Raw genomic sequence first — 10,994 nt, 5'->3', positions numbered from 1 at the left:
TAAGTCGTATTTCTAAGCAGAACAATTCAATTAATTTTTTACTTACAAACAATTTTTGTTTAAAAACGGTAAAATAATAATAGTGGTTGCTATAGGAAACGCACAACTCAAAGTCAGCACTTTATTTATGACAAAACTATGAATTAAGCAATTAACTAGAATAATTTATAAATAGTATATCATACAGTACATATAACATTAATAAAATTACGCCTCGGCTTATCTGCTCATGATCAGTGTGTAAAGTAACATATTGGAAATAATCACAGCTTAAATGCTTGGTGCTGGTCTGATGAAAGCAAGTGCGTCGCCTCAACTAAACGTCACAAAACATTTAAAACGCAATAATCAGCTGGGCCCCCATTCACTTCTTCTTAATTTTTGGCGAAGTCGATTGAAAAACACTAGAAGCAGACATCAAGTTTTCAATATATTGGCCCAGGACTTGGTTCTCAGATCGCAATTTGAGATTCTCTTCCTTAACACTATCCACCCTTTGCGACAAGTCGTCGAGGGTGTTCTGCAGCTCCAAGACTTGCGATATCAGGCGCGCCTTCTCCTCCTGCTCGTCCGGACTTGTGTCCGGCTCCAGACTGTTGTGCTGGGGACTGGAACTGCCGTTTGTGAACGTCGACTGGATCGAATCCATGCTTCTGCCATGCATCATACTGGACGAATTGCCGTCCGAAATGGAATTTTGCTCGGGCTCATCGTTTATTATCACTAGGCCAGTAACCTCAATTGCCACCACGTCCAAGATTAAGACACGACTTACCTTGCGGGTCGTCGTCAGCCAGGGGGATATTGTTTATGTCGTCCTGGAGTTTGGCTCCCGCCATCACACTGTTTTACTAAATTAATTAAAAGTTAAACAATTTGAGAGCCCATCAAGTTTGACGGTTTTGACAGGCGGACTGCGCCACCCCAGCAAAAATTACAGAAACCTGTACTAGTACTACTAGTCACAAATTACTAAATTACTAAAATTACACTTGTTTTTGTTAAATAAAACAAAGGTCCGGCTTCGCCTCACGTAAAACAAATATTTGGTGTTATTCGGTTCGTTTTGAGCAATTGCATACCAGTGGCGTAGTGAGCTCCTAACACCCCCCCTTCAATAGAAAAATTTATAAAAAATATGGATAACTTGTATTAAAATTAAAGACAAAATCAGTCGTGTCAATAAACGAGTTATTGTTATTATTAATTATTAAAAACAAAACCAATACAAAATCTTTATTTGCATGAAAGTTTTTACCATTGGGGTTGAAGCTAATCCCAGGCTTTTGTGACCTTTCAGGTGCGTATTTTTCTTCGGTGCAAAGTCAAAGCACTCTTGGCAACTTTTTGAAAAGTGTGATTTCAGGCATTTATAAAACTTTTCGAACAAAATAACCCTTCCTACCCAGTAAAGAGTTGGTTTAAATGTCGTTTCACATCTTTATATCGAGTCTATAGCTTATTGAAGTCACGCAAAATTACCCTCATCTGCCCCCTTCCAAAACCAATGTTGCGTTGCTAAGGACAACAGTGACGAAGAAAGATCTATTGACGATTTTGTGTGTGTAAACTGGGCGCAACCCATCATATCTGTATTAATATAGTATATATTTAAATTGTTAAGTGTTCGGTACGCCACTGGTATAGCGTATAAATCAGCAAAAAGTTGGTGCAGTGGAGTGGTGCAGATGGCGCGCGAGTGCAATGTAAAAAAGAAAACGGTGTTGATCTTCTTAATCCGTGATAAAATTAACCAAAACCATGTATTCCCCGAAAATAGAAAGTAAACAAAGAAATTTGTTCGTTTTGATCAAGTCTTGAGGGAGACTTGGGCGTTTAGCGTTTCTTTTATTGCAAAAGCGTGTGAAATATTCTAAACTGTTGGGGTAAGTGTTTGGTACAACAACAAACAATTCATGTGGACACCACAACTGGTGTAGATTGCGAGACACATGGAAGGTTTTGATGCGATTTACTATGAGGAAGAAGAGGAAAACGTTGAGGAACCCGAATCAGCTGATGTCTCCCTAGTCCCTGATCCCGTCGTGATCAGGGGTGCAGGCAACATGACTGTGTAAGTCTTTGGTTAAAAATTGTAACAGAGGGGTGATTTAATTGCTTAGATTTGGACTGAGTAACCGATTTAGCACGGAGTTTCCCAGCGGGCTCGTCTCGCGCGTAGCCCCCGAGGAGTTCACCGAAACTGTAATGCGCATAAATGCGATTTTGAAAAAGACATTGCCAGTTAACGTGAAATGGCTCTTCTGCGGCTGCTTGTGCTGCTGCTGCACGCTAGGTTGTTCCCTATGGCCTGTTATTTGTCTTAGTAAGAGGGTAAGTGGCGGCTGGTTCAAAGCCAGGTTTTTAGCGTTTGTTTCAGACCCAGCATTCCTTAAACAAACTCCTAGAGTGGGAAAATAGTTACCTTTATAATAAGCTAGGGCTGCATTGGCGCTTGACCAAACAGCAGTGCGACTCTTCATCCATGATGGAATACGTAATTTTAATAGAGTTTCTACCAAAAATTCCTATATACAGACCAGACTAGCACAACTAATGTAAATATGTAGCATTGAACGATGTATGTATAGACTTCACGGGAATCTCTACCATAACTCTGTATATAAGGCAATATATGTGATAGTAGACATATGGATGCGTTGCTTTCTTAACCGGTAATTACTAAATTATACAATAGTACAAATTTTAATAAGAAATATTTTAGTAACGTGAGGTGCTGTGTACTCATATTTTCCTAATCTACATATTAAATTTGTTTGTAAGTCGGCTAGTTGTGTATTTTCTGATCAATTGTAATTGGAGTTAGTTGCTTATGGATTATTTATAACTATTGGGTAGGGATTGTTTTAAAGTTGATTTTTCGTATCTGTACTTTAAACATAGTTTTGTGAGACGATTAAATGTTACTTTCAACGTTATTTAGAGTTAATTATTATACAAAATGTAGTCTAATAAATTGTTAATGATCACCTGTTCGTTTCACTTTTTTCGGATATAAAAAACAATTTTCGAGTTTCTTTGCAAATTTAATTTATTATTTGGCTGATACAAAAAAAACTTATAGTTTAATTAGTTAATTAATTAATTTCACTTTAGTTTCTCATTATATATAATGGGAAGTTGGAAATTTTAATATAGGTCCTCTTACGCTTCTACAAAAATGTCCGTTGTGAAGAGATGTTACTGTACCACTAATTTTTTGGAAAAATTATAACCTTATGCTACGAGATATTCAAAGTCAATCGTGTTTCAATAATTATTTGCCAAGATAACAACTTCAGTTTTGTTTTTGTTAAATAAACGTGACGCTAAATAAATATTTGCTGTTCGATTTGTTTTTGGCAATGACTTGATGAGTCGATTAAATGTTACTTTGAACGTTAGTGAGGAGTTAATTACCTAATAAGTTGTTAATGAACAAGTGTTTGTTTTATTCGATTAAAAAAATATTTGACATATTACAACAAAAATAGATTTACAAAACATAGGCCTATCAGGCACAATTATCACATTTAATGTGGACGATCACATGGTAATACAAAAGGCAGTCGCTTTAAGAGACAAAATTCCTTGGGAACTGTCCTTTGAGGCCATTACATTCCCCATAAAGCCAATCGTCGGAGACTTTTCTAATAACCTTGATTTTTTGGCCAGGTTTTAAGGGCAAATCTCCCGCCATCTGAGGTGTAAATTCGTATAAAACTGTAACTATTTGGTCTTCTCCAGGTAAAGGTACTTGGACTTGAATAAAACTCTCAGGAAAAATCCCTTCCCTATCACAAACTTTCCCATATAACCACTCGCTGTTAACCCTTCTGATCAGCTCAACAACGTCATTAACCTGCAAATGGCGTAAGTAGGGCTAGTAGTGCTACAAAATGGAAAATTACTTGCAGTGGCAAGTCGCCAGGTTGTGTTGCTGGGAAATCGAACAAGGCGATGCCATACGGTGTCACCACGTCGAAGCCCCCCTTCGGGGGGCTGGGCGGGGGCACTTTGGGCATGGGGGGCGAGCCCGATGCCTCGTCCTTGCCCTTTTTCGGGGGCGCTGCCCGAATTATCCTCGGTTTTACCGCAGTGGAAGTATTGCTTAACCAGGTTATATTGAACACGGAATTGTCATTCTCTAGGCTTTTTTTACTAGAAGTTAGACTGCTAGTACTGCTACTGTACGAACTAGAAACACTTCCACCAAACTGGTGCGTACGTTCCGCCTTTGGCGAGCTCGGGGGGCTCCACTCGATCAAGTTCGGGGTTCCTTGGGTTAGGTTATACGACGACTTACTCTTATATTTCATAAAGTTCGGAGGTGGAGGCCTTGGGGGTGGCTTTTTCTTCGATTTTTGGTGGAACATGGTAAATAAAGGAGGTTTTCACTTTTTAACTGGCGCCACTGCGGCGAAAAACGGTGCACGGGAAACAAAATGGACGAAAATTTGCCGTTGGCCTGAATTTTACAGCGGACCAATAAAACGCTGCGCATGGAATTTCACTGAAGTCGAAGTATAGTCCGGGACATTTCTATATGAGATACGTCACAGCGCATACCTTGACGCGAGACTATATAGAGCACAAAAACTAGATAAGAGCTCAAATTTAGGGAACTTGGTTGTTTGATGTGTTTGACAGATGACAAATGTAAACAATAATAAAAATTTAAATATTTCTTTATTGTAGTAAAGTACAGCAAAATGTACCAACTAGAACACTTAAAAACAAATGGAGAAACTTTCAAATGCTTTGAAATACCGTTGCTGGATTAATGTTGAGGTTATGTTTGACCTTGGTGACTGTCAGGTTTAAAGTTGAAATTTGCATTAAAAAGGCCATAAAAGCCTCGAAGTGCCTTTTAGGGTAGTCATCGTCATGTGCCAATTGCATGCATCCTCTCTGCCACATCAGTAAAATTTGCCACAAAAGTTTTAAAAAACGACTTTAAACAACAAAAAAGGCCCTATTTTCATCAACAATGAGACATATCTCGCTGCATGCGGCACGACATAGGCCTCATAGACCAATCTCATTGTGAATGGTTTTCGCTGAGATCACTTTGAGAGGGTTTCACTGAAACTGACGTTGGCGGAAGGCTGAAACCTGCCTCGCGACAAGTCTTTGCACCAACATTCGAAAACGCTGTCAATGGCTAAAAATGATAAACTGTGTCAGTTCTTTTGTGTCTTTTGGTATTAGCCTTTGAGTCCTCTCGCGCCGCATGTAGCGAAAAAGATCTCATTGTGAATGGGTTCTTTAAGAAACAGTTTCAATGTACACCACAAGACATACACTGAGACGGCCTCATGCCTCATATCATGGCTTGTAATTGACAGCGTTTTATAGAATGATTTGGAATCATAATGCAGAGATTGTTGCGAGACAGGCAGGCAGGTCTCAAGCCTACTGCAGAAGTCGCTCTCAGTGGTCCATGTCTTAGAAATGCAAGACCAATTTAGATCATTTACAGTGAGATTAGTGTCCGAGACCTATGTCATGCAGGAAGCCAAACTTCATCGTGAATGGACCCTTTTCAATGGGGGTGTGCTTTTTGAATAAATTTGAAATGGCTTTTTTGAAAAAAGCAGTTGTCTCTCTTTTATTCATCTATTCAACACGTTTGTATTCGATGCACTTACACCAATTTCATTATCAGTGTCTTGATTATCAGGCAACGGCAAAGTGGAATGGGGGGCAACCCAGAAATAAAAACACTTTAATTTCCTTTATTAGTAGGCTATATTTTTTATACAAGATGACTACTCTCAGATAGAGACGTACAAAAATGTAAACAAGAGTTAAAGTTGGTTTTTCGCAATATTTCACACTATTCTTCCACACGTCCACAGAAAAATCAGAAAGCGCTTCTTGTTATAAAGCCCTTATTATGTTTTTCGACGATCGCTGAGACTTTGTGACGTATTTGTTAAACGTAAGTTTTCAAAGGGGTATTTGATGCCAGTGCAAAGGAGTTATATTAACAATTTTATGGGATTATTTTTAACTTTACACCCATTCTGCTTGAAACCAGAGTGGCTACCAGGAAATAACAACGAAAAAAGTGGACCCAAAAGGCTTCAGCTGCAAATTATAAACAATATCTGTAATTTTTTAAATAATTTTTTTAATAATTAATAAAAAACATGACAATATTAAGCTTTTTGATTTCGTTTGGTTTGAATTTTATATGAAAATAGAAAGGTTAACCCTCTACGCCAGAAAAGACAAAAACATAAAGAAAGTATCTGTAGAGCTCGGAAACTCCGTAAACGACCACGATAGGCGGAGCCAATGCGTACTTCATCGAGTGGGGAGATTGAGCAGTGGCGTAGCAAAAAACTATTCCATGATCAAGAAGGGTTTGAGATTTATAATTTGTAGTAGTTACTATTTCCTCTATTCAATAATAGCAAGATGAAATAGTAAAAATCATATCTAATGCTAATACACGTTGATCTCCTAGAAATACAAAGCAGAGACGTCGAATAAATAAATATACTCAATGAGTAACGAGTAAAAACGCGTTTATTGCAAAAAATGTTTCTACTGGTATTTTTATTATAACTGGTAATATTGAAATGTTAAATTTTAAGACGAATTCCCTACAAATGTAGGGCCACGCCACGCCACTGTTTTCTACCAACACCCCTAATTTAAAGATTGGACTCGTCCGTGACGAGTTTTCGTCTCTGCGCACTCCTACCACCGTGGACGATTTGTCATTTTGCGGACTCTAAATCATCTTTTGACCATTGTAATGTGTTTCTATTAAAAATTAAAACTTGACTGCATTTAATTTCTGAATTTTTTATTCTTATATTGAAGCACTGCAAACCGATTTTTTTCACACCCTTTAAATCCTGCAATTTTCTTTATTTTTGCAGGAGATTAAGCCCTTCGATAGGGCCTTCGACTGTGAAAAAATCATGTTTGAACAAACACCCTTTGGGACCTTATGAATTTTTTAAGATTCTTTAAGATTTTCCTATTTTGCAAGCGTTATTTTTTTTCACCCCTTTTATATCCCGCAATTTTCTTTATTTTTGCAAGAGATTAAGCCCTCCGATTGCGCCTTGGACTGTAAAAAATTCATGTTCGGACAAACACCCCTTGAGACCTTAATGAATTTTTAAAGATTCTATAAAATTTCCCTATTTCGAAAACTTTATTTTCTTTTCATCCCTTTTATATCCTGCAATTTTCTTAATTTTTGTAGGAAATCAAGCCCTCTAATAGGGCCTTTGACTGTACAAAAATCATGTTCGGACAAACGACCCTTAGGATCTTAACGAATTTAAAAAAAATTCGTATTTAAGGATTGCTCTAATTAGTCAAATTAATAACTAACTTGTCCAGCAAGAACCACGTGGAGGTTTAGAGCATTTTTGCCAGAAAAAAAGGATATAAGGATGAGGTAAACAATGATTATTAGAAAATGAGGGAAATAAAAGAATTATTGGTAATTATTGGAAATAAAAAAAAATACGTGACAAAAATAAAATGCACCTACATTTATGGCTTCTGCGTTGGCTACTATTTGTAGCAAAACAATAAAAAGAAATTAAAAACAACACCATTAAAAAAATCTTTATTTGCATAAAAGTTACATGTTATCAATATTATACAAAATAAAAAACACACAATACAACATAATATGTGGCACTCAAACTATAAGAAATTCAATACCACAGATAAATTGAAGGGAAAAAATGCACCCACCTTTATGGCTTCCACGTTGGCTACTGTTTGTAGCAAAACAATAAAAAGAAATTAAAAACAACACCATTAAAAAATCTTTATTTGCATGAAAATTACAAAAAGCGACATAACTTAAAGGGTGTAAAAAACAATCAAGAATACATATTATATTGAAGGATTGCTCTAAAGGGTCAAATTAGCTAATAACTAATTTGTCCAGCAAGAACCACGTGGAGGTTTAGAGCATTCTTGCCAGGAAAAAAGGATATAAGGATGAGGTAAACAATGATTATTTCAAATGAAGGGAATAAAGGAATTATTGGTTTGTGAAATAAAAAAATACAACACAGAAATAAAATGCACCTACCTTTATGGCTTCCACGTTGGCTACTGTTTGTAGCAAAACAATAAAAAGAAATTAAAAACAACACCATTAAAAAATCTTTATTTGCATGAAAATTACTACAAGCGACATAATTTAAAGGTGTAAAAAACAATCAAGAATACTTATTATATTTAAGGATTGCTCTAATTGGTCAAATTAGCTAATAACTAATTTGTCCAGCAAGAACCACGTGGAGGTTTAGAGCATTTTTGCCAGGAAAAAAGGATATAAGGATGAGGTAAACAATGATTATTTCAAATGAAGGGAATAAAGGAATTATTGGTTTGTGAAATGAAAAAATAGTACACAAAAATCAAAGCTTTTTCACTTGGCGTTAAATAAATGCTCTTACCTTTTGTACTGCATCTGCTACCATTTGTAGCAAAACCTAAAAAAATAAATTAAAAACACAACCAACAAAAAAATTAATTTGTAGGAAAGTTACAACAAGCGACTTTAATAAATATTATACAGAATAAAGGATACACAATACGGTATAATATATGGCACACAAGCTATTAAATCAACACAACACAAGATAAAACGCAAAAAAATGCACCTACCTTCATATGGCTTCTGCGTTGGCTACTGTTTGTAGCAAGACATTTAAAAAATTAAAACAACACCAATAAAAATCTTTATTTGCATGAAAGTTACAACAAGCAACGTTTGTCAATATTAAACAAAATAAAAAATACACAATACGTTTGAAATTATTGGTTTGTGAAATAAATAAATACGACACAGCAATAAAATACACCTACCTTCATATCGCTTCCACGTTGGCTACCGTTTGTAGCATTAAAAAAAATAATAATAAAAATGAAACCAAAAAAATGTTTATTTGCATTAAATTTTGAGCAAGCCACTTTCATTCATTGAAATTAAAGACAAAATTACGTGGCAATAAATTATTTGAGTGTTTTATTTCATTTATAGTTACTGTATTTAAAATGTGTCACTCAAAATATCACTTTTCAACACCGCATTTAAAGATTTTAATTGCATTTAAGTTTTAGGAAATTATTGGTTTGAGAAATAAATAAATACGACACAGCAATAAAATACACCTACCTTCATATCGCTTCCACGTTGGCTACCGTTTGTAGCATTAAAAAAAATAATAATAAAAATGAAACCAAAAAAATGTTTATTTGCATTAAATTTTGAGCAGCCACTTTCATTCATTGAAATTAAAGACAAAATTACGTGGCAATAAATTATTTGAGTGTTTTATTTTATTTATAGTTTCTGTATCTAAAATGCGTCACTCAAAATGTCACTTTCAACACCGCATTTAAAGATTTTAATTGCATTTAAGTTTTATGAAATTATTGGTTTGTGAAATAAATAAATACGACACAGCAATAAAATACACCTACCTTCATATCGCTTCCACGTTGGCTACCGTTTGTAGCATTAAAAAAAATAATAATAAAAATGAAACCAAAAAAATGTTTATTTGCATTAAATTTTGAGCAGCCACTTTCATTTATTGAAATTAAAGACAAAATTACGTGGCAATAAATTATTTGAGTGTTTTATTTTATTTATAGTTTCTGTATCTAAAATGCGTCACTCAAAATGTCACTTTCAACACCGCATTTAAAGATTTTAATTGCATTTAAGTTTTATGAAATTATTGGTTTGTGAAATAAATAAATACGACACAGCAATAAAATACACCTACCTTCATATCGCTTCCACGTTGGCTACCGTTTGTAGCATTAAAAAAAATAATAATAAAAATGAAACCAAAAAAATGTTTATTTGCATTAAATTTTGAGCAGCCACTTTCATTCATTGAAATTAAAGACAAAATTACGTGGCAATAAATTATTTGAGTGTTTTATTTTATTTATAGTTTCTGTATCTAAAATGCGTCACTCAAAATGTCACTTTCAACACCGCATTTAAAGATTTTAATTGCATTTAAGTTTTATGAAATTATTGGTTTGTGAAATAAATAAATACGACACAGCAATAAAATACACCTACCTTCATATCGCTTCCACGTTGGCTACCGTTTGTAGCATTAAAAAAAATAATAATAAAAATGAAACCAAAAAAATGTTTATTTGCATTAAATTTTGAGCAGCCACTTTCATTCATTGAAATTAAAGACAAAATTACGTGGCAATAAATTATTTGAGTGTTTTATTTTATTTATAGTTTCTGTATCTAAAATGCGTCACTCAAAATGTCACTTTCAACACCGCATTTAAAGATTTTAATTGCATTTAAGTTTTATGAAATTATTGGTTTGTGAAATAAATAAATACGACACAGCAATAAAATACACCTACCTTCATATCGCTTCCACGTTGGCTACCGTTTGTAGCATTAAAAAAAATAATAATAAAAATGAAACCAAAAAAATGTTTATTTGCATTAAATTTTGAGCAGCCACTTTCATTCATTGAAATTAAAGACAAAATTACGTGGCAATAAATTATTTGAGTGTTTTATTTTATTTATAGTTTCTGTATCTAAAATGCGTCAGTCAAAATGTCACTTTCAACACCGCATTTAAAGATTTTAATTGCATTTAAGTTTTATGAAATTATTGGTTTGTGAAATAAATAAATACGACACAGCAATAAAATACACCTACCTTCATATCGCTTCCACGTTGGCTACCGTTTGTAGCATTAAAAAAAAATAATAAAAATTAAACCAAAAAAATGTTTATTTGCATTAAATTTTGAGCAGCCACTTTCATTCATTGAAATTAAAGACAAAATTACGTGGCAATAAATTATTTGAGTGTTTTATTTTATTTATAGTTTCTGTATCTAAAATGCGTCAGTCAAAATGTCACTTTCAACACCGCATTTAAAGATTTTAATTGCATTTAAGTTTTATGAAATTATTGGTTTGTGAAATAAATAAATACGAC

General features: G+C 34.3%; 3 protein-coding genes across 5 annotated transcripts; 1 reads left to right on the top strand and 2 right to left on the bottom strand.

Moving 5' to 3' along the window:
- Nucleotides 1-107: 107 nt before the first annotated feature.
- LOC655236 (uncharacterized protein) lies at nucleotides 108-1,035 on the bottom strand. The gene is made up of 2 exons (XM_961751.5): nucleotides 776-1,035; nucleotides 108-723 (listed from the first exon to the last, which is right to left on the bottom strand). Exons 1-2 carry the CDS (start codon nucleotides 837-839, stop codon nucleotides 365-367), a joined length of 423 nt encoding a protein of 140 aa, XP_966844.1. The 5' UTR covers nucleotides 840-1,035; the 3' UTR covers nucleotides 108-364.
- Nucleotides 1,036-1,667: 632 nt separating this feature from the next.
- Nucleotides 1,668-2,990, top strand: LOC655160 (uncharacterized protein). Of its 3 annotated transcripts, XR_010335693.1 has the most exons (5): nucleotides 1,669-1,886; nucleotides 1,941-2,074; nucleotides 2,124-2,334; nucleotides 2,381-2,675; nucleotides 2,726-2,990. XR_010335693.1 is itself a non-coding variant. In XM_008201605.3 (4 exons), the coding sequence occupies exons 2-4, from the start codon at nucleotides 1,953-1,955 to the stop codon at nucleotides 2,546-2,548; spliced, it is 501 nt and encodes a 166-aa protein (XP_008199827.1). In that variant the 5' UTR covers nucleotides 1,669-1,886; nucleotides 1,941-1,952; the 3' UTR covers nucleotides 2,549-2,990. The 3 variants fall into 3 exon arrangements, 2 of the variants coding, with proteins under 2 accessions (XP_966761.1, XP_008199827.1); XM_008201605.3 differs by having other exon boundaries at nucleotides 2,381-2,990; XM_961668.4 differs by having other exon boundaries at nucleotides 1,668-2,074; nucleotides 2,381-2,990.
- Nucleotides 2,991-3,428: 438 nt separating this feature from the next.
- On the bottom strand, nucleotides 3,429-4,491 carry l(3)05822 (lethal (3) 05822). The gene is made up of 2 exons (XM_064359541.1): nucleotides 3,912-4,491; nucleotides 3,429-3,862 (listed from the first exon to the last, which is right to left on the bottom strand). Exons 1-2 carry the CDS (start codon nucleotides 4,374-4,376, stop codon nucleotides 3,575-3,577), a joined length of 753 nt encoding a protein of 250 aa, XP_064215611.1. The 5' UTR covers nucleotides 4,377-4,491; the 3' UTR covers nucleotides 3,429-3,574.
- Nucleotides 4,492-10,994: the final 6,503 nt, after the last annotated feature.

This window comes from Tribolium castaneum, chromosome 10, assembly GCF_031307605.1.
Source record: "Tribolium castaneum strain GA2 chromosome 10, icTriCast1.1, whole genome shotgun sequence".
In the NCBI taxonomy this organism is placed as follows: domain Eukaryota; kingdom Metazoa; phylum Arthropoda; class Insecta; order Coleoptera; family Tenebrionidae; genus Tribolium; species Tribolium castaneum.
The sequence above is the reverse complement of the archived record's forward strand: the minus strand, read 5'-3'. Positions and strand labels throughout refer to the sequence as shown.

Bases quoted from the DNA above. Each gene is read 5' to 3' on its own strand.
- LOC655236 (XM_961751.5), bottom strand. From the start codon at position 839: ATGGCGGGAGCCAAACTCCAGGACGACATAAACAATATCCCCCTGGCT. The intron at 724-775 runs GTAAGTCGTGTC...TTACTGGCCTAG, and splicing joins GGCTGACGACGACCCGCAAG to TGATAATAAACGATGAGCCC.
- LOC655160 (XM_961668.4), top strand. From the start codon at position 1,953: ATGGAAGGTTTTGATGCGATTTACTATGAGGAAGAAGAGGAAAACGTT. The intron at 2,075-2,123 runs GTAAGTCTTTGG...TTAATTGCTTAG, and splicing joins GGTGCAGGCAACATGACTGT to ATTTGGACTGAGTAACCGAT. The intron at 2,335-2,380 runs GTAAGTGGCGGC...CGTTTGTTTCAG, and splicing joins TTATTTGTCTTAGTAAGAGG to ACCCAGCATTCCTTAAACAA.